Source organism: Sorex araneus, chromosome X, assembly GCF_027595985.1.
Source record: "Sorex araneus isolate mSorAra2 chromosome X, mSorAra2.pri, whole genome shotgun sequence".
In the NCBI taxonomy this organism is placed as follows: domain Eukaryota; kingdom Metazoa; phylum Chordata; class Mammalia; order Eulipotyphla; family Soricidae; genus Sorex; species Sorex araneus.
Genome location: NC_073313.1, coordinates 195,661,779 through 195,685,724, shown reverse-complemented (window position 1 = coordinate 195,685,724; position 23,946 = coordinate 195,661,779). Strand labels below are relative to the sequence as shown.

The 23,946-nt window shown below is 32.5% G+C and overlaps 1 protein-coding gene across 8 annotated transcripts in view; it reads right to left on the bottom strand.

The window, feature by feature from the left end:
* Nucleotides 1-23,946, bottom strand: part of SLC4A10 (solute carrier family 4 member 10) — a 277,439-nt gene that overhangs the window by 83,125 nt on the left and 170,368 nt on the right. For 5 of the 8 annotated variants that reach the window (XM_055119947.1, XM_055119950.1, XM_055119952.1 and 2 more), the window contains 5 exons: nucleotides 23,696-23,884; nucleotides 14,588-14,679; nucleotides 13,541-13,630; nucleotides 7,060-7,217; nucleotides 3,135-3,222 (listed from right to left, as the gene is read on the bottom strand). In XM_055119947.1, coding sequence (XP_054975922.1) covers nucleotides 3,135-3,222; nucleotides 7,060-7,217; nucleotides 13,541-13,630; nucleotides 14,588-14,679; nucleotides 23,696-23,884 — 617 coding nt within the window. The remainder of the gene's footprint in view (nucleotides 1-3,134; nucleotides 3,223-7,059; nucleotides 7,218-13,540; nucleotides 13,631-14,587; nucleotides 14,680-23,695; nucleotides 23,885-23,946) is intronic. The other 3 variants (XM_055119949.1, XM_055119954.1, XM_055119953.1) reach the window with 3 other exon arrangements.

Below are 23,946 nucleotides of genomic sequence, written 5' to 3'. Positions count from 1 at the left end.
TCAGCATGGACACACAGGAACTTGCCTGGAACCAACATAAGGCTGGGATACAGATCATCGGGGTATCCAAAACCACCTTCCTAAAGCTCTTAAATAAATAACTTTTTAAGTATTTGGAATTTGTATGCAAATCTTTCATTTGCATTTTAAGGGCCAACTCTGGAATTAATCCACACCCAAGGGGGTTCTCTCATAGCACTTATGCTTGTATGTCATATACTTCACCTGCATAATATGAAAAGAATTACTTACACCCAATTGCAAAATGGGAGTGTTTGGGGGTTTCCTCACAGCAACAAGTAATTCTCAGAAACTGATTTGGTATCTGAATATTCTTCCACCCACAGTTAGCTTTAGGTTACGCAGGAAAGAGGTTCCTTCTCTCATAAGATGGACACCGCCTTTCAGACATCTGTCACAAACCCACTCTTTAGCTTCCAACTCTTTATGAATTAGAGGTTCCATGTACTCCCTCCTCCCTTTGTTTAACTCGAAAACACCAGGTCCCAGAATTTAGAAGACTGTTTACCAAAGATGACCACCCATTTGTTGCAAAGGATACAAAAGGATATAAATCAACAACTAAAGGAAGAAATACTTAGGGCAAGCTCCCAAACAAATGAGTTTCTTTTCTCCTACAGAGCCAGTACAGTCACATCATGAAGCACTCAAGTTCCCTAGTATGGAAGTTCTCTTGGGTTTTTAATGAAGGTCTTATTACTGTGGGATGCCTGATTAAATCATTGGCCATTGATGACAGGTCAGTTTCAAAACCTTCCCTTTCCCAGAAATCTGGAGGTATGACAAGATCAGATCATGTAACATAAGGTTGAAATAAGGTTCATTTTCTTGGCATCCAGCCCCATCCCTAGTAGTTTTCCAAAAAGTAGTCTCATGCACACAAGAGATATTTTTATCACTTGTGACACTTAGAAAATCCCAAGGGTTTTGGACCTTGGAAGCAGGAACTACGGCTAGAAAGCAAACATATATGAGAAATATATTTTGTTCATCTGAGTGACCAAATATTTATTTTCTTCATCTTTATTTCTCTCTATATTTTTTCTAATAGATCACAATATTGTAATGTTTTCATCCATGTTTTTACTGTTAGCTCAATAAATGCCCACTTTATGTGATGATGTAGGCAGAGATTGGAGTTTTGCTGCTAAAAAACCAAGGAGTACTGGAACAACCCAAAGCTTAAAGAAAAGAGAAAAAGTCTCCTCTAAAGCTTTCAGAGTAAATGTGGCCTTGCTGACATCTTAATTTCAGACTTCTGGCCCCCAAATGTGAGAAAACAAAACTGCTATTTTAACAGCTCAACTTGTGGTAAATTTTTATGGCAGTCCTAAGAAGCCAAGATTATATTAAGTTGCTTTTCTGTAAAACTGATGAAGAAAACATTTTCCTTCTGGATTTTAGTTTTCTTTTATTTTTCTATATGTTTTATTAATAATTAATTCACATAAAAGATACTTTAAATACAAAAAACAAAGAATTTACTACTTCAAATTTTCAAATTTTATAAACAGAAATATATACACAATATATATTTTCACTAATTCAAATTTTTAGATTTCATAAACAGAATTACATGCATATATAAATTCACTTTTTAACAGATACTGAAATGTAAACCAGTGCATTTCCATAAGTAAAATATTAAGTGACTTGCATTGATTCTAGATAATGCACAATGCCTTTTGTTATTACTTAATTTTGACTATATGCCCCTCTTGTGATCTTTTACATTTATTTTTATATAAAAATAAAATCAATAAAACAATTAAAATAGATTCTCATAAAGTGTTGAAGTAATCAAATTGAAGAAATTTTATGGTGGTGTTTTTTGTTTGTTTCTTTTGGAAGGATTAGTTTCATTTTTGGTGGGAAGGTCACACCTGGTTGTGCTCAGGGCTTACCCCTAGTTCTGCAGTTAGGGATCATGCCTAATAGGATGTGGGGTTGATATGTGCGTTCTAGGAATCAAACCTAGGTTGACTGGGTGCAAAGCAAACATCTTACTCTATACATCTTTCTAACCCCTATGTTGTAGTTTTAACTACACATGAAATGTTACTTTTACTACATTTTTGGCACATAATCTCCCTAAGGAGTTGACAAAATCCTTTTTTCAATCAAAATATCACTGTATCACTGTCATCCCATTGCTTATTGATTTGCTGGAGTGGGCACCAGTAACATCTCCATTGTGAGACTTGTTACTGTTTTTGGCATATTGAATACGCCATGGGTAGCTTGCCAGGCTCTGTCGTGAGGGCAAGATACTCTCGGTAGCTTGCTGGGCTCTCTGAAAGAGGCGGAGTAATCAAACCCGGGTCCGCTGTGTGCAAGGCAAACACTCTACTTGCTGTGCTATCGCTCCATCCCTAAAGTCAACCTGCAGCAATCAAAATATACTTAGAAAAAAATTATGAGGAAAATTTTGTGTACCGTGTCTGGCATAGGCCCCTTGAAATCCACTCATAATTCCTCTGGTTCAGCCTTCTAGGTTAAAATTATCAACATGCATTTAGGAATTGTTGAGACAATTCATGGATGTTAATATGATTTTTGAGTGTTATGCACACTGTTCATATAAATTACCATGGTTCTTTCTTGACACCTTAAAATTATTTAGCCAAAAATAATATTTTAGTAATATTAACAACAGTGCTCTCTTTTGTAGCATACATATCAGAGGAAAGTATTAATAAGTTCATTAAAAATGCTGCCAAAAAAATAAGACTTTTTTTTGCTTTTTTTTGGGGGGGCGTCACACCCAGCAATGCTCAGGAGTTACTCCTGGCTCTGCACTCAGGAATTACTCCTGGTGGTGCTTGGGGGACCATATGGGATGCTGGGAATCGAAACCGGGTTGGTTGAGTGCAAGGCAAACGCCCTACTCACTGTGCTATCACTCCAGCCTCTAGATTTTATTTTTAACTATAGTATTTATGTATGTGAAATAATTCCTTCCAAATTTTTGAAAGTAAACTTTATAGTGAAAGAACAGAAGAAGGGAAATTCAATAGAGAGAAGTCTAGTTCACAAGTCGTTGTGATACATGAACTCCAAAAGGTCAGGTGCTCCTAACCGGGAAAGTGTTTCCAATGAACTTGAATAAATACCTCATCTGTCATTAGGGTTGCAATTGATCTGCCAATCTCATGGTACTGCTGACCCTTTCCCAGGGGTCCCAGAAGAATGAACAAAAATCTGCAATTAAAAAGAAAACACCATGGTTTCAAAAGAGAAATATAAAAATAATTCTAGCAGTACAGAAGCATTCATATGAAAGGAATTGCTGGAGAAGGGTTTCGAGGTATTATATTACCATATTTTTCACAGTTGATTATTATGAAACATTTTTTAAATGAATATTATGCTAAACTTCCTTGGACAATGGAAACTCATGTTATTTGGTATCTCAGCGTTTTCCCTACTTACTTACACAGTTGTCAGTGGAAAATTTCCTACCTTTTTAGACCTACTCCTTTCCTATTTTTGATTATCTTCTCCAGTTCTAGGGTAATAAACTGCCCTTGTGCTTTCAGTACTCAGGGCCAGTGATGCAGAGCTTCTGGGCCTTAGAAGTGCCAGGCTACTACTTCAGAGCTACTGCACTTGAAGGGCTCAAAGGGTCATGCAGTGACAGGGATTGGACTTGGGGCCTCATGCATCAACTCCAGACAACTGGGCTATCTTTGTTACTATTAGTGAGAATCTTAAGAATTCTATCATTTTTTAGAGTAGAAACCAGGAAAAACAAAGATTAAGCCTTTCTGAATTGGAAGGAAGAGAACACACTAATATGCACATTGTAATAGAAACAGACAATATATAATATAAGCAAAAGGAGAGCATGTGGTCAAAAAACAGCTGGCATATATAAGATTTGCATTACATAGAAAAGATTATTGTCAGGAATCAGACAGGAAAAGAAGTTGGGGGCATGCTGATGACTTCCAATGCTTGAGGAATAAAAATATGAGGTACACTGCAACATTCTCTCTAAATAAGCATTAAAGTCTGGCAAATTCATCATCATAACTGAAACTGTTTAAGAAACCAACATATGTCCTAACTTTGGAGATCTTGGTAACTATCTCTGAAAAGTTCAGTGCTACAGGGAATTGTGAAAATTAAAGAATGCCTCATAAACTGCCATGTTATTCAATAGTGTTAATTTCTTAAATGACTCATGCTATTAAATATGAAGATGTTAGAAGTTACTGTAAAATAGAAACTATAATCAGATCCTTTACTTCTAAACCTTAGAAACTGTGGAAATTTCCCTGAAAGCACATATTGCATAGTCTTCGAGAATCCAATTTTTTTGCAACATTTGTAATTGAATTCAAATTAAGTTATATTACATAGGAATGTCCAGTATACATTTAAATAGAAATAGTTTAATGTGCTGACAAATGCTTTACCAACTATGATACTTTTAAGAAATTTTCTAACTTGTGATCATCTTGCTATTTTTCAGCTTTTCAGTTTCAGCCCGTCCATTGACTATTTATAAAATTCTAAAAGATTATTTCTGACATTTCTAATATGTGTCGCCATTATTTCACAGTCAGCCCTTTTGGTCTCCTCAGAAAGAATAATGAGGAAACTTGAAGGACGTTCTTTATTCTCTTTGTCTAACTAATACTTTTCTATTTTTCACCTTCCTAAGTGGCCTCGTCTCTCCTCAGACAGTGTCTTTACCCTGCCCCCAATTTTTCCTCATTATTGACTGCACTTACTCTGCTCTATCAGTATAAAATGAGGTCACCCAAACCTTGACAGCTTCCACAGAGAGAGTCTATAACCCCATTATGGTTTTTCTCTACTTCTGAGAATTTTTCTTTTCCTTCCTAAGAAATACCAAAACTAGCATGGCCATAAATAGCCACCCTTTATTCTGACTTCATCAGATGCCTTCCCAAATGGTGGAAGGAAAATATACTGCTGGCAAGTCTGAAAGTTAAAATTTGGGAAGCAGTGGTTTCTAAGAAATGCTCAGGAGCCACTCCTGGCTAATTTGGGTCAAACAGGAAGACTCAGGTTTGGCAATGTGATGCTACTCAGGCCATATGTGCAGAGGGTAACCAGGGCAACCCCAGAGATGCACTGGGGCCTACAGAGTCAAACAGAGCAGTGCAACTCGGGCAACACTTGGAAGTGCTGGAGGGGTCATTCAGTGCCAGTTATCAAATTTGGAGCCTCACACATGCCAGGCCTATAATCCAACCTTTCAAGTTATAACTATGCCTCTACAAAAAAAATTTGACATCTTGAATCCAAATCCCAAATTCCCCAAACCTCTGAATAATTGAAAGCTAAGCATTATATATGGGACAACAGAACCTTTCAGAGTCTGATGCTACTTTAATATATCTATCTGGTTTGTCCTTCCTTTTTATAAATAAAGGTTGATTGATATGGTATCAGAAGTTTTCCAATAGGATGAATGTATTTCTATAAACTGAATGACACTCATGTTCCTGCCACAAACTATAGATTAAACACTGGTAGGTTACTAGAACATGAAATATCTCATTCTAACCAATAGAGCTCTTAAAAAAAGAGTCCTCAAAAAAACGGGGGCCTCAGGTTTGAGGTATAGTGCATGAGTTAAGGTGTTTGCCTCAAATACAAGCTGACCTGGATTCAATCCCCAGTCCCCAGCAACACTTATTGTCCTTTGAGCCCTTCTAGGAGTGATTCCTGACCACAAAACCAGGAGTAAGTCCTGAGTACAACCAGCTGTGCCTTCATAATCAATCAATAAAGATATCCTTTAGAAGGATATCTCTCAGCCACAGCAGTAATATCGCAGGTAGCTTGCCTTGCATGTGTCTACCAGGGTTTAATCCCGAGCACCACATATGGTCCCCAAAGTCTGCCAGGAGTGATCCCTGAGATCAAAGCCAAAAGTAAGCCTTGTGCACTGCTGCATGTGGCCCTCCATAAAAGTAGAAGGCATCGTTGAGCAAACTATTCCATTTTTTGAATCAAAGTATAGAATGAGATAATACGCTATGTTTTGAGTTGAGATCAGGGGCCTACAGAAGATATCCTACAAACACATTCTACAATCCCACCTGCTGTAGCACGACAATTTTTCAGCATTTTAACTTGGCTAATACAAAGTTTGGAAGAGGATATATATTAAAAGTAGCTGTGACATCAGATGAAAGGCTCTAGTCTTGTGAGAAATAGGGAAGTACAGCACTACACAAAGAGGCTTTTGTTTTAGGAGTAGGATGAGGTTAGAAGTCTAACTAATTGTCTAAAATATTTGCACAGAAGTAAATAAAAAATAGAAAACATGGTCCGGAATGAGTTGCTAAAATGATAGCCTGCCAAATTCAATATTTCTTTTTTTTTTCTGTTCACAATCTCCTATGACTAATCTTATAGCTATAAAATTGATTAAAAAACATAATTCAGTTTATAGTTTCTCTAAGTTATAAGGTCTTATTATAACAAAAGAAAATAAATTCAAGTACTAAAAAGTTTGAATTTTTGTGGGATTTAATCATATCGTGCTGTCACTAATGGTTCCTCAGACTCTCTGTATGGGAAGGGTTGTATACCTAGGACAAAAATACATAGTACATTAGCCATAGCAGTTTTTGTCCTATAGATGGTACTTACACTTTCATTCTAGGCCCACTTACTCAAACATAACTTAGGCTTTGGGTGTTCATCTTTTTGAGTTTTCTCACAATCTAATGCAATCCTTTTTTTTTTTTTAAAAAAAGCTAACACTTTATGACTTTTTCCAGCTTAGTAAGAAAGAATTTATGTAGTAAGAGAGAGCAGCTTATTCAGAGATAAGTGTAACTTGAAATAGAAGTTTAAGAGGAAGGAGGAAAGGACAGAGCAATTAACAAAAAACTATTTCCTCTCTTCCACAACAAAGAAAAAAATTTGGTACATTACATATTATTTTCCAGAAGAAACTCTCCGAGGAAATTATATTTACTCTTTGCTCTTTTTCCTCCAAAAAAAAAAATGGTATAAGAACAACACAAAAGATGCTCTTATATTTTTTACCTGGTTGGAATTGGAACTTCAGCCAGTCCTTGAAGCAAAACAGCTGGAGACAACCTGACAAACGCAACTACAGTTCTATCCAAGAACTCCAATTCCCCAACTAAGATGTTTGAAGCTTCAGCACCGGGAGGAATCTTTTTCATAAAATGCAGATCAACCTGTGAGCATCACAAAATAACAAATTAAAATTAGAAAAATTTGAATGTCATACCCTAGCAAGTAATTCTCAAGTGGTAAGTCATAAATAAATAAGTTAAAATAAATGTAAATGAACATAACCTAAATATATATTTTTAAAATTATTTCAAATAAGCATCTAGTTTGTCCATTATAAATTTTTTTCTTTACTTGTGTATCTTTTAACTTTTTACCAATAATCTCAATATTCTAATTCATTAAAAATTTTATAAAATTGATTTTTAAAATGCAATATTTAAAAAGAAGCTTCTTGAGCATTATCAATTGAAATTTCCAGGAAGAAAATAGTATATTTTCAATGATCTGAATACATTAAAATCAAAAATTAATCGTCAATATTTTAAGTATTTTGAGCCATATTATATTAACTTTATATACAATGTATATAAAAGAAACTATGATCACATTTTTCCATTTAGTATAGAGTATGACATGATTCTTCATTTTTATTCTAGTTGTTCTATATTATTTAATTCTATGTTTGGTCTGATCATTGTTCAATTTTAACTTCTCATCAGACAATTTAGATATGGCCAAGTAAAGAAAACAAAACAAAAAAGTATTAACATGTGTCATTACTGAAAAGCCATGATTTAACTACTAATGAAATGTTTGTGACTGAAATGAATGTACAAAAATAAAATAAAAATGGTCATTAATAGAAGAAATTCTTGGAGTAATATGTGAAGTCTGAAAAATGGAAGCAAAATCTTCTTGAGTAAATATTAATTTTATCATACTGGCCTTAGTGAAAAGCAAGCAGTAACATTAAATTTTTTATACACCTACTTTCTGTTCTTAAATCATTTTGAATGCTTTTAATAAAAACCTATTTGTAGAAAGAATGAGAATTTGTATCCTCTTACTAGTATTGTGTGTTAATGTTGCAAATGGGCCAAAGATCAAAGTGTGTGTAGCCTATTGAGAGAGAAAGGAGCTCAGCAAACATAAGTGAAGCTGAGAAAACATTTAAGTTGACAGTTCTTCTGCAATTTAATTACTTGATCATAATTTGGCTAGGAAGTTTATTGGAGGTGAGCACCCCCCTAAGGACCCAGGGGCTAACCTTGGCTCTGTGCTCAAAAGTAACACCTGACAGTGCTAAAGGTGTAGAGCTGGGGCGTAATACTGGGTATCAAATTGGAGTTGGTACATGTAAGGCAAGTGCCTTGTATTATCCCTCCTATGTGCTTAGGAAGTTTGAAAGAAAAAAAAACAAAAACCAAAAAGAAAACAAAACTTACAGGAGGAATACCCTGTAAGTCCATAATCAGACTTTAATAACTAAATATGCTGCCTTTGAAATCAAAACTTCAGCAAACTATTTATAAAGCTTATAACTACTTAATTTTCCTGTAAATAAGAGTGCCTCAATATATAAACATTTTATATGATGCATGTATTCAGTTGGATAAGCATTAGATATAATAATAAACTGCATTATTTCACCAAAAAATCAAATAAGACCATATTGTAATTAAGGAAAAAGAACAATGAGTTCATAAATCAAAACTGCCTATGACAAATATCCTAAGTTCTAAAGTTGCAATCAACCCCAATAAACATATTCCTAAATGAATGTGTAAAGGCACAAAGCATATATACTCAGATACAAAATGGCAAATATTTCCCTTTAATAGAACCTAACTTTTTTTTTGGGGGGTCACACCTGGCAATATATAGGGGTTACTCCTGGCTCATGCACTCAGGAATTACTCCTGGCAGTGCTCAGGGGATCATGGGATTCTGGGAATCCAACTTGGGTCGGTCATATGCAAGGCAAACGCCCTACCCACTGTGCTATTGCTCCAGCCCCAGAACCTAACTGTTTAACAGAGATAACAAAAGCAGTGATCTTAGTAATCAAGAATTAAATTTAATGAGAATTATCATATTTTTCCATTTGTTTTTCTAACCAGAATAAATGCACACAATGAAAGTTCTTTCAATTAACAATGCTTTACAATTTCACTATAATACATAAATGTTAGATGAGGGAATAAAAAGCTATCCATGTACCATGAGTCTATGAAAAAAACATACTAGAGCTTCATACGTTTTTCAGAGCCTAAAAGAAAGATACATATATAAGTCCAGGTGCTGTTAAGATAGCACAGCCAATAGGATGCTTGCCTAGCATGAAGCTAATATGGTTAGATACTCAGCACATCTATGGTCTCTTGAGCCCCACCAGGAGTCATTCCTAACACAGAGCCAGGACAAAGTCCTGAACACAAAAAGGGGTTGAGGTTCCCTGATTTTAGAAATAATATAGCAGGCAAGACTCTTGCTTTACAAGCAGTTGACACAGGTTTGATTCCCAGCACCACATATAGAACCCCCGAGCCCTACCAGGAGTGATCACAGAGACAGAACCAGGTATAAGACCTAAGCACTATTGGGTGTGCCCCCAAAATGAAAACAACAACAGAAATTCAGATTTCACCCAACAAAGGGAAGGATAATTATACAATGTGAATATATTCAAATAAAATTTTAAATAAGAAAGAATCTTTTAAAGAAAATCTATAGTGGCTGGATCAGTTATATTGAGTTATACTCGATATAAATATATCTTATATCTATATATTATATCAATATACTCAATATAAATATCAATATTATGTTATTCAGTTATATGAGTTGTATTGGTAATTTTTCTTATTAAATTTTGCTTATTACATCCCGTTGCTCATCAATTTGTTTGAATGGGCACCTGTAACGTCTCTCATTGAGAAACTTTTTGTTACTGTTTTTGGCATATCCAATACACGCAAGTAGCTTGCCAGGCTCTGCCGTGCGGGCTCGATACTCTTGGTAGCTTGCCAGGCTCTCCAAGAGGGGCGGAGGAATTGAACACGGGTTGGCCATGTGAAAGGTGAAAGCCCAACCGCTGTGCTATCGGCCCGGCCCGTATTGTTAATATGCATCATAATGCCTATGAGAAATTTAAATTTTGCCTGAGAAACTTTCTGTATCTTCCTATAAGTTATCTTTCTATAAGTTATAAGTGAGATATATATCTTCTATATCTTTATATAAGTTATAAATGATATAAACATTTATTGTTTGACAAATAACCCTAAACTTTATTCAGCAAGGTAGCAATGACAGAAATTAATGTTTTTAAATGCAATTTAACAAAATCAAGTAATATACAGAATATGCATAGCTGATTTTATAGAACAAAATATATGGCCCTTACATGTTTTCCTTTATTTCAAAATTTTTTAAATTAACATCTTTATATTAGATTTTAAATGTAATAAATTATAGTTAAATATTTGGAGTAGAATCTTATACTCATTTCCTTATATGATTATTAGGTTAATCAAATATTTGGGAAAGAGCATTACATGTTATATTATCCATGAAGTACTTTCATATTTTTGTATTTGTGTTAATATTTAATTTATAAATAGCCTTACTACATTTTAAATTAATATAGCATAAGAACACCTGGTAAAGAGCATAATTTTGCCTTTCATAAAATTAAATACCCAAAACAGCTTTGAAGAACGAGGTTGAATTGTATCCCTAAAATAATTTTCAAGTGGCCCCAAACACTTGTAATGGACTAAAGAAATTATGGAATATTCTGATTCTGAACAAGATCTTAAAGAAATCAGGAATCAGGTTATACTCTTGCAGATCTTAAATTATACTTGTACTTCTATGCTTCCTTTGTACTAAGGGAAAGATTTTTTTTCCTGTTTACTTCCATTTAAATTGTGGATGAGAAAGTGTTACATTTCCAGAGAACAAAGGTAAGCAGCATATCAGTGGAATTAGAAGTGTCTGGACAAGCTATATACAGAGACAGGAAGGAAACAGGTGGGACTTTAGGCAAACGGTTTAAGTCTAAAGCTTACAATAGAAAACATAAGAAAATGAATAGAAGAAAGATAGTGTTGTGACACTAACCAGCCAGTGAACTTAAGCAGCCCTCTTAATCTCCCTGGATTTCATCTTTCTCACCTTCAATATGAGGAGATTTCTAAGGTTCCATATTATTCTAAGATTCAATAGCCCAACTCTTTGTAATATGTATCAAGTTCCAAAGATAGATACAGAAGAAAATTCTTCAGAAGAAAATTCTTCAAACATGGAAAGTAGTATAAAGTCTTCTTTGAGTCATTTGAAGTAAAAGAAACAGCCCTCAACACTTAGGAAATACTAAAATAGTCATCTTGTACATGTCAATTACGGGGAAAAAGCAGACATAGAGTGTGTCAACACATCTGCTCTTTTAAAATCTTATAGGGAGCAAAACAATCTGACAACTCAGATTATTGTATTTTATTTATCTATTTAAAATGTCCCTAAATGAAGAAATTTGATGGACCTATCAATTGTATTGATTTAAAATAAATTAAATGATTAGGTCCAGAGATATAGCTCAATGAAAGAGCACATACCTTGCCATGTGTTCAATCCCTAGCACCATAAAAACAGTACTTAGATTGCGTATATATCGAATATAGAATCAAGTCACAAGAAAGAGTAAAGAGTTGTTTTCCTTCAACACCTCAAATTTTTACTGGTTTGGAATCTACAGATAAAAATTTAAATGGACAAATTATGTCTAGAGACTAGCTGACCTTTGATCAGTCCTACAAAAATGAAACCAATAGGGTAAGAAACTTTAATTCAACTTTCAAAGAAAAAACATGATTAAAACTTGTTTTCATAATAATTGTTCTGGAACCTGAAGGATAGTATCCAGCAGGTAGGGAATTTGCCTTGCCTGTGGCTGACCTCAGGGTGGATCCCTGTCCCCAGATGGTCTCCTGGGCCCTGCCAAGAGTGAACCCTGAATGTAGAGCTAGGAGTAAGCTCTGAGAACCACAATATGTGGCACCCAAAATAACAAAAAAAAACAATAATAAGTTACAGTTGATCATATTGGTGTTTTCCAAGTCCTACAATTTTGCCCTCCAACATTATAAAATTATAGCTTATAATTTAAAAAATTCTTAATTTTTCCATACACACAAAAGATCAAGAACCTAAGGCAAAAGTTAATTTAAATCTCTCAGATCTTATTCAATAAATATAACCAAAAAAATGTTCAAAACCCTATAGAACTAGTGGAAGTTAATACCTACTAAATTCTGGCCTAGTGTTGTTTTTTTAAACAAATTTTGACTTTTTCTACTGACTAACAACAATGATATTAGTAAAAATGATCCAGAGAGCTCAGTGGGTAAGAACACAGATTTGCATGCAGGAGGCCCAGGTCCAATCCCTAAGTACTATGCAGGAATAGTCTGAGCACCACAAGGTGTGGACCCAAAATAATACTAATTCTAATCATCATTTCACTTAAAACCTAGTATTTGCTCCATTGTCCACCAGGCACTCTATATCATTTAATTTTCAACAAAACATAGCATTATTTACAATTCAGAAATAAACTATTTCTGAATAGTTTATCCAGAAAGAATAAACTATTAAATTCTATGTAAAGCCTACTTATTCTATGTACTGTAAGAAATACTTTATGTCAAGTGGCTAAAACCTGAAGCCCACTCATAAAACTACCACACTTGGTTCTTTGAATAAGCAAAATGTTACATGTGAACTTAAATGCTAGCATTACTTACAACAGTATTGACTAAGAAAGACCCCAAGAAATCAGATTTTCAAGACAGTATTTAAATGCTAGAGGCAGAAATTTGCCTAATAAAAGAGTGAATGTAGTGACTGTATATACAATATGAAAGAAAAATTCTAAAAGGGGAAAAAATATCTGTTTTTTCAGCATACTGTAGCTGTTTGGAGGAACCTCAAGGTGTCTGCAATTTCCTCTTGGCAATCTTCATTTTCTTTTAAATGTGATAAAACATATTTGAAAATTGCGATGATGGGTCAAACAATTAAACGCAAAATGATATGGAGATACAAAATCAATGTCAAAAGGTTATAGCTTTTAAAAAGTTAAAAGGCAATTGATCTGAAAGGATGAAATTTATTATCATTATTTCTGAGAATGCTAACTTTGCTCTTGTTATACTGTTAATGCTTATAAAATAAGTAAGCAATGTGTATGTCATTGCTTTCAAATGTTGCTATAAATGAAGAGTATCAAAAGTTAAATGTATGGTAGTTTGTGACAATTTTATTCCAATTGCAGATGAATGAAGATGTAATGTCTTGAAAAGATATTTTTAGAGCAGCAAATGGAATACATTTGAACTTGTTTAATAATTGAGTGGCATGTCTCCAAAGGGTGAAATGAGCTTTGAACCACTGTAGAAACAGAGTCCAGGTATGCCCTCACCTCTCTCTCTTGCTGGTGTGGAGGTCCTTTTTCATGCTTTTGTTTCATCCCACATGGACTAGTGTGCCCCTTTTGTTGGCCTCCCAGTCCCTGCACGCATAATTAACAGACTTAAGCTGGTACACCATGCTCAGAGACATCACCAGGCACCAGAGGGAGAGCATGCACACACACACAAAACTAGACCATTAGGCACTGGCAGAGAGACTGAAATAGCAACAAGGATCTGGTGGCTATTAATCTTTTCTTGAAGGTTGATGGAGGCTACTGCTGCCTCCCAGTTTCATCTCTTTTCACATTGTTATAATCATTGCCAGTGACAAGGGCTTGATGGCAAAAAAGAATTCCTATTGTTTGAGCCACTTAGATAAAGAGAATATTAATCCCCTTTATTTGGGGCAAATACTGAAATCACTCTCCAATTTCAGTGATTGTTTGCCTTAGCACATGCATGTCAGGAATTTGCTAGTCAAAATCACAGTATTTTCACAAGCTAAATTTTTAAATTTATGAATATATTCAAGTAGTGGTTCTATTTGAACAGTCTCCATATTAGCTATAACCTTCAACTGAGATAGTCTTCATTATTTTTTTTCTTCCAAAACTTTGCTCCATTTTACATTATTCTAGTAATTCCTTGGTCTAATACCATTCTCTGAACTGTGACAGTAAGGTTTTATGAGCTTTACTTTTATACAAATATATAAAAAATGATTAGGGGGAAAACTAGTGAGAGTTTTGAAGAATAAACTATTAAATTCTGTGTGAAGTCAAGGTATTCTTTGTACTGGAAGAGATACTTTATTCCAAGTGGCTTAAACCTGAAGACTACTCATAGACTATTCGCACAAGTTACACAGTTGGTTCTGTGAATAAGCAAAATGTTACATGTGAACATAAATGTCAGCACCACTTATAAAAGTATCAAGCATTCACTAAGAAACCAAAATGTGCATGCAAAAGTTGTGTCAACATTTCTTAAAATGGGTAATACTTTCGAGTAGTAATTCAGTGGCTTACTTAAATAAGAGGGAGGAAAAAGCTTACCTTGCTAAAGTCAACGGTGCTGTTTTCCCTGCTCACATCATTTTTATTTTCAACACAGGCTAAAGCAGATTGAGGAGAAACAACCTGACCTGCTAAAAGAGATTGTTATTACAGAATACAAATAGTTACTTACATCATTCTGATATGGAGTGAGATATGATTTAAAACTAGACTAACATAGATTTCTTAATGAGTTTATGAAGTAAGCATGAAGGGCCAATATAAATTGATCTATGTCAATACAAAAAATTCTTATCAATAGCAGATAGAAATGGGAGAATACAGTTAAGAAAAAAAAGTCAACCAAATCTCAGATAAAAATTTTAAATGAACATTCTGGCTGAAGTAAGATTGCTTATAAAAATATTTCAATCTAATCACAGTTTTGAAATATCATTGATCTATACATTTTATCTATAACATAATATATTTAATATATATTGGAAGAGAGAACTCACATATTTTATGCTTTAAGCTTAGAGCTTAGACAGAAGAATTGGAAATGAAAAGTTTATAAAGAGCTAGGAGATGGTCCAAGCGGTAAAGCATATACTGAGCATACGTAATGTTAATGTTAATCCCAACCACAGGGCTCCCCCAAATACCACCTGGAATAACCCTGCTAGGCCCCAAGTTTTACTGTGTGGCCACTATAAAAATGAGATGAATATTTATCTGAAAAATATCCATAATATCTGTATTTCTGTCACCTATGGAAAAATAAACAAGAGAAAACTTATTTGACAAGAACTTTTAAGAGATTTCCATATGAGAGTTTCAGTAAGAAATACTTTTACCTTACACATTAGGAATAGTGTAAATATGACTTTATGATTATTCAATTCAGCGGCACAGCCTACTGATACTAGTCTGCATGAGAAAGGATGATATATATGAATTGTATTTGTTTTCCATTAACACTAACTGGAAATCAATTTATTTTGTAGTCTTTACTCAGTTGTAAAGATTACGGTATTTTATAGAGATTATGTAAAGATAATGGAAAGATTGTGGTGTTAAGTAAATAGTAGAGCTAGAAATGTGACAATTATTAGCAACGGGTTAGTCATTGTTACAAAAGAAAAATCTTTGCAATCTTAACGCATCTGAAATCTGTCCATGTTTAACAACTGATTGAGGAAAAATTAAAGGAGCTTGCTAATATTCTCTAATCACTCCACAGCTTTATAGGTTACCTTCTCTAGGAAATGAGTGATGACAACTGACTTTCATTCAGAAACATATTTACAAAGATTGTAACTCAGTGAATCCAAAATATTACTCTTATTCACAGTAGTTTTGGACATTTGAAATGTTTTTTTCTTTCTACCTAACTCTTCTGCATAAAAAGTAACTTTATTCAATGTTTAATAACAGACCCATCTCCAATTTCTGCTGTCTGTACTTAACTGAATTTCTCTAAGCCATTAGTATATGCACAAACAAAACCTTTATTTAAATTCTTTACCAAAATTTCAATTACTCTTTGGTAACTTAAAATATATCAAATATGACTAAAAATACAATATTTTAAAATAATACTATAATTTTGCTCTGGGGATAATAAACTTCTCATTGAGGGGTCATTGATTAATAAAAACATTTTTATAACTTAAATTTGTTGTACTGTCTGAATTAAATGAGCTTAAGATCACTTTGAAATTTCAGTATTTATCTTTTATTAAATACAGTATAATAAAACATTTAGTAAAGATTTAAATTGTAACTTTTAAAGTGAATTCACCTCAAGCCACGTGTATAAATTTTAATTATAGCATTTTCCAAGTAACACAGACTAGAGAAATGACAGATTTAAGTTGCATCAATTATTTTTATTCTCCCATTTCTAATTGCAGTGTGCAGCTATGACTGTGAATTGTTCATTAGCAGCCATTTAATTTATCATTCTCAAAATAATAAGTGTAGTTTTTAAAAAACCTTTTACATAATGCATTTGTGTTACTAACAGATGTCTTCAATCACCAGTTTCACATCATTTCTACATATTTTCATAGTTAGAACATTATATTTAAACCTAAATTTACTGAATATTCTATAAAATTGAGTAATTAAATTCAAAGCATGAAAAATTATATAAACATATATCTGCTTTCTAATTATGATTTGCTTCATATACTATTAAAGTACATGAAAAATATTTAATTTGATCAAACACGTACAAAAGGAGAGTAAACCCAAAGTAAATTACCAATTTTTGAAGAGACTGAATTGAATAGTAAATAAGAAGACATGATTTCAAATTTGAAAAAAAAACAAATAGCGTGTTCCATATACATATTTTAAAAAAGAATTATTTTATAAATTATCTTCAATTCATGCAACATATTTTCAACATTGACACTTGCAGTTCTTCATATAGTTTTGAGAATCACATGAATTACAGTATACTGAACTACTGAAGTTCTCATAAATTAATTTTTATACCACTTATCAACTACAATCTTTGTTTTAAGACCGATTTAATTTTTCTTTTGTATCCTCCATTTCATTGGTTCAGTTTTGGCCCACAACCATCAGCGCTCATGTATACTCCTGGTTCTGTGCTCAGAGATCATTATCTGCAGGGTTCAGGGGACCATACACAATGTCAGGAGTTGAAAGCCACTCAGTAAGTGCTTTACCCACTGTACTATCTCTCAGAACTTAAACACTTATTTCTTTAGGTTATTCCAAATATGATGTATCAGAAGAAGGTAATAGAATAAACTGAAAAATGATTTTCTTTGATTTATTATTACATAAGAAATGTCAGTAAATTTGGGTTCAGAAAAGACATCCTAATTTTCTCAGTGATGTTTAGACCAATAGTAATTTATAAAAAGAAAAATTTCATGTACAAGATCACATTCCAACCAGAAGTGGGTGTCTTTCATTTCCAAAAAGATCAAGAATTTGCTAGTATATCTCTGCCTTACAGACAAAATAATATATAGGTGGAATTCACCATTCATATATGTGTGAAAGCTTTATAAATGTTAACTATTTGTGTTTTTGTTTCTAATTACTATGTTACTACACCTAAGAACAAAAATGCTTCATTCATTCTTTCTCCTTTCTATAAACCTATTTTTCTCTTTATTTTACTATTTCTGAGGATCCCCAAGCACTGATCAGGAGCTATTCAGAAGCTATACTCAGTCAATTGGGCCAGAAGGTTCAAAGCTAGGGACCAGGGATGTAGCTCTGGGGACTAATAGGGCCTCGTGGTGCTGTGGGTAGGCCATGTGGTTTTTGGAATGGAACTCAGATCCTACACAAGAGAAGCATGTTCCCTTCACACTTATAATATCTCCTTTGACCCCAACTTCTTTTTTTATTTTCACTTTCACACAGGTCACTGATTATTTTAATATATCCCTTAAGTGGATGCTATTACAGTGTTTAATCCCATCAATTATTATCATATTGAAATAATTTTGAGGCATCATATTAATATTCCTAATAAAGGATATTTAATAACTCAGTAACCATATTACACTACAGGCAATTATCTGATAATTGATAATAAGTGTCCACAACTAGCATTTACTGGAAAGTATCTATGATTATTCAAATTAAACTTTCAAGAAATACATCTTCTTTAGCTATTTATTATAATTGTTTTCCAAGCTTTTAAACAGAAATTGTTTATCATCTTAAATACAAATTTCTAATACTTATTATTAAATAATATTATTTATTAATATTTATCATTAATAAATATAATAATATGATTTTATTTATTGTTATTAAATAAAGATGCTATTAAATTATATCATGTTGCATTCAGATTAATCACTGAATTTTCTTGAGTAAAGAATTAAGTTTTCCCTCTGGACCTCTTTCCAGAGGTCATATTTCAGTTAGCTAAAAAGTTGCCTTAGACCACCTGTTTTACTAGGGACAAGAATAGGAGAAAATTATGAGTAATTGAAGTGATTAGATAAGAAATGTTATTCTTTTCTTCTAATGAAATCATAATTTTTTACTAAGTCTGTTGTGGAACTGGAGTAATCATATCCCTCATTATGAAGTTGTGGGGAGGAAAGTGAGCTTACATCAGGAGGGCCATATCATGACCTTAAGTAATGTTAATATCATTAAAGTATTTTACTATTTATTTATTTATTTGCTTTTTTGGGTCACACCCAGCAATGCTCAGGGGTTACTCCTGGCTTTGCACTCAGGAATTACTCCTGGCAGTGCTTGGGGGACCATATGAGATGCTGGGGATCGAACCCGGGTCGTCCGCGTGCAAGGCAAACGCCCTACCCGCTGTGCTATTGCTCTGGCCCCATATTTTACTATTTAAATACAACTATAAATATGTTCTCAAACCGTCTGCTAAATATTTTATGAATTCATTTAAATCTCTGCCTATAGTCTTCTTCTTTAAATAAGTTATGAACATCATTATTGGAAAACGGTAGCTTTTAAATTTGTTTGGCCAAATTCAAATCAATAGGAGAAAAATACATATCTAAAGCATATCATTATTCACTACAAATTAATCCACTGAAAATCATGTGTAATAGAAGGAAACTGGGATGAAGACATAAAGTACATTATTATTAGCCTAGAAACCAAGCTGGTTTACACTACCTCAGAAACCTTCAATGCATTTAGAGTACCCAAAGGTTAGGAGATGAGGGAGGTACAGAGATGAGATGAGCCTGTTAGAGACAGACACAAGACAGAGCAAAATAAAGAAATATAAAGATGAATGACAAGGTTACATACATATGCAACAATACATTTACTCATGGGAATAGAAAAATATGAAGAAAGAAAGACCAAGTATTTAGAAAGTGTTGGTTAGGTGATCTGTACTTCAAAAACATGAAAGATATGTACATAACTGGGAGGAAAATAGTATGCCTTAAAATAATCCATGTAATATAAGAAATAACAAATTTAAATACACATAGAAATATTTTTGCTGTAAGAGTTTTGACATTACAAAACACAGTAGAAACAATACAGCCTTGTCAACAATGTCACCTTGGTTTTGGTTGGGGTTCTTTTTTGGTACAGTGGAAAATACTTTTATCATACAATATAAAATTCTATCATTTTTATGAATCTTTAAATATGTGTATAATATAATTATAAAATAAATATTGTTGCTATTTTTTCTTTAAAAAAGGCACCATTATGAGGGTCAGTTTTTAAACTTCTAATATCTTATGACACCACAGTATTTTAAAACACAAGACAGCACAGCATCTAAATATCTAAACAAACACAAAAACACCATGTATCAAATAATGAAATCACATTTATAAAAGAAGTGATTATAAGATAAACTGACCAAAAATGTCATAAAATTTATTCACAATATATACATGAAGGCTCACATAAAAGGTCAATGTATATCCAATCCATATTATAAATCAATATTACAACCCATTCTTATCCAATTTATAGCCAGTATATATTCTTAAATATAAGTGTGTTATAGTGTGTGACTTTAGGAGTAAATCAGAGGCCTCATACTCTTTAAATCCTTTTGAGATTCTAAATAAAGTTGCAACTGGAAAGTCCTAAGATTAGGAGGGAGAAAATTATATGTGAAGGAATTTTAGAAAAGAAAAAACTGAATTAAGACACCCCACAAGAAACTAAGAATTCTAAACATTTTAAATATAAAGTTTGTCACAAGGATAATGATATATTATACTAGACTTTAATCCAAATGTCTTCTAATGTAATTCAACATATGACCTAAATGACAAAAATTGATACCTAAGTGACAAAAATTGATACTTTTTGTTTTATAGATTATTCAATACAAGTCTTTCTTTTTTTAAAAAATTCTTTAGTTTCTCTGGCTTATTTTAAAATTCTCAATATATTTACTTTTACTACTTCTCACCCATATTCTTTTCAACGTTCTAATGTTAAAGAAAATATTACTTTTCTATTATTTTTGCTGTTGTTTTGCCAAATGTAACTGTCACTTTTTATTGAAACATCAGAATCAGACATTTAATTCTCACAGTTTTGATGCTTAATGAAAAGTGAAAGTTAAACACAGCATGGTAGCATTAAAATTGCATGGTGAATCCATAGCATCTTGCATCTTAGTCCTTAAGAGAATGTGTAGAACATGGAAAAAAAATAAATGAAAGTAAAGCTAGTGTATTTGGAGGTGAGACTGGCAAATTACTACAAATCACTAAAATGTTACAAGCAATAAATAGTGTGGATTTAGGAGAACAAATACTCTTTTTACAAATGTAATCTATAAAATGGGGAAGATTCACATTAAAACTACAGTTTAAATGTTTAATTCTTATGACTACTACCGAGGGTGTATGTTTAAGGAACAAGTCAATTAAAGAAGTAGGAGCGTATTCTGTTTGGCAATTTCAGACTTTACATAACCATCCGTTCATTTCTGAGAAATTCTAACTGCTTCATCTCCAAATTGTAAAAGTATATCCTTATACCAGAGGAAGTTTATTTGAAATGTTCTGTCTCAAGTTTCTCAAAAGTCTTCACTCTATTTAAATCCTATTTTATAACTTCATAAAGAAAAAGTACATTTTTTGCATAGAATACTTAAAAGAAATTTAGAAAGTAATAAGAATGCTATTTTTTAAAAATAACTATTAATTTTTCTCTTGGTGTCTTAAAATACCTTTTGCATTTCTTCATAATAATATACAGAAATTAAATTTCTATTGCATACTTTAAAATAGAATGTAAATTCTATATTTATGGCTATGAATTTCAATTTGTTTATCCAGAGTTTGTCAGTTTTTTGAGTTCATAAGTAGATTGAGAACCTTAGTAATAAAGGTCTTTCACACTTTTTCCCACTACTGGGTAGGATATTTATTTCTAAATTGATGAAGATTACACATATTTTCAGAATTCTCAACACACATAATTATGCAAAGTGTGTGAGGAAGCAAAACAGAGTCACAAGGAGGTGTTCTAAACTTAGGCTTAGAGTACCACTTCTGACAGTATACTCTACAACAATACTTCATTGGATATAAGAATCTTATTAGAAATGTTTCCAAGTTTTTATTACCCTAGTGTATGCTACGAAAGGATCTGTATATATTCAGATAAAGGCTGATTGTACAGATGGTGACAGAATCATTTCAGAACTAATCATATTCTAGCTTTTAGAAAAACTAAGCTATTGCATGAACAAGACAAAAAAGTAGCCTCTCAGAAAACTTCGTCTCTATAAGAATCTGTTTGTATACTTGTGATTTATGCCTGTAATTCTAGTATCTCTTGCACTTAGCAGACACTTAAAGCAGTAGCAAGTAGTGTGTCAAAGTCTACAGAATACTACAATAAATCCAATAATTTTGGTATATTTTTCCCTCAAAAAAATGACAAAATTATTTTATAATAAATATTGTCACAATAAAATTTGAGTTACAAATTATGGATTGTTTATGACACAAGATCTTGAATTTCTGAATAAACAGATATCCTTCTTATAGAAATTTATTACTTGATTTCCAGTAAAATCTGAAATGAAAACAGTAGTTTATTTTTAATGTTTATTTTTATAGTGCATTAGTTCTAGTTCAAGTAATTATTTTAATACTAAATTTACACTATTGTGTAAATATAAAAGTAGTGTAAATTTTATTAATATTATCATACCAAACATGCTTTTTACATAAGAAAATTACTATGTTTATAACAAGTATCAGAACATACAATGTTTTGCCATTTTTATGTATATTTTACTCAAAGAATTTAGAATTAAAATATATCATAAATACATATTACAACTCAAAGCATGCTATAATTCTCAAAATATATGTTGAATATAAATACAAGTTTATATAAACCATAAGGTGCTCATAATATAATCACTGAACTTAATATATGCATAATTACACACTCAAAATGAAAATGACACTCATTGTTATAGAAGGGTGTTTTAAAACCTAAAGAGCTGCTCAAAATTCATTTGCCATTACTGATTTTTTATTCTAAGATAATAGTGATAGTACTGCCTTCAGAACTTATTAAAGCATTTTATTGATTTTCATATATAGTATTTAATTGCATGAAACTTGTAAACAATTATCTAAAGAAAACTCATTTTCATTCATTTGTATTTAATTTTTTTCTGAAACCTTTAAAAATAGAAGTGAAACTACATACAACATTACACTCTATCAATATATCTGCTTTAGTCCGTTTGTGAAAATCTGTCATCATTATAAAATATGTGAAAATACTTTAAAATTAATTTTTATCTTTTAGAATAGGGAACCCTTATAGTTCCCTGTGGATCCCTTGGTAAAAGTTAAACAATTTTAAGACTAATCAAAAATGACAATAAGAAATTAATAAGCAATTTTCTTATATAAATGATAATGGGACAAATGTGTTGAAGTAGAGAACAAAGCACAGAAATGATAAAATCAGTCTAAGGATCATACCATAGGCAGTAAGTCATGATTGCTAGAAACAAAGAATGCCATCTATATTGATAAGCAAAGATGTTAGTGTGGGGGAAGTCGTGGGCATTAAAAATTCAACATTACCAGTAGCAATGAACCCATGAACTGGAAATCAGGCTAATACAGTCAGGAGAGGTAATAAAATCTATGTACTATGAACAACATAAAACCAATATAATTTTTCCACAAGCACTAAATGTTGTTTCTCATTATTTGCTTTAAAAGACCATTTATGGCAGTGTTTTTAACCTTGTTACGCATGGGAACCATCATCTTTCCACACACAGGCAGCTGAAAAAAACACTGATGCAGAGTCAAAGCATTACATTACATTTTCAAGATATGATGAAGGCTAGGACCTTGTTTGGGATATAACTGATGCTCAATTAATTTTGCAATGTTTGAGACCATATCTACTTATTAGATAAATGTTTATCTTACGTTCCTATATTGCAATTTTCTAAAACCTAAATTTTCAATTAAAGTTTTTAAAATTTGATGCTCAGTGATTTAAAAAATACTATACCTATATATTAAAAATTCTACTATAATAATATGAATCTCATTATATCATACTCAATTAAAATATTTTAAAGGTCCAGAAGCTCTTTGATAATTTAGAGACTTATGATAGGCAAATACAATAAAGAAAAAAAATTACCATTTTTATCCATGGAATTTGGTTCTGATTGTTTCTTGCCAATATCAGCAAATGAGCGAACAATGGGAATTCTGTTGGTAAGTTTTTTCTGATTCTGGTGGTGATGCTGTTTCATCAGTGCCTCATGGACTCTATGGCGAACATCCTCATTAAGCTGACCTGAGCTCACTTGTTGGTCAAGGACCATATCTGGAGAGGAAAGGCAGGAAGATTAACACAGCTTTCCTACTGTCAGTCATCAGTATCCCACT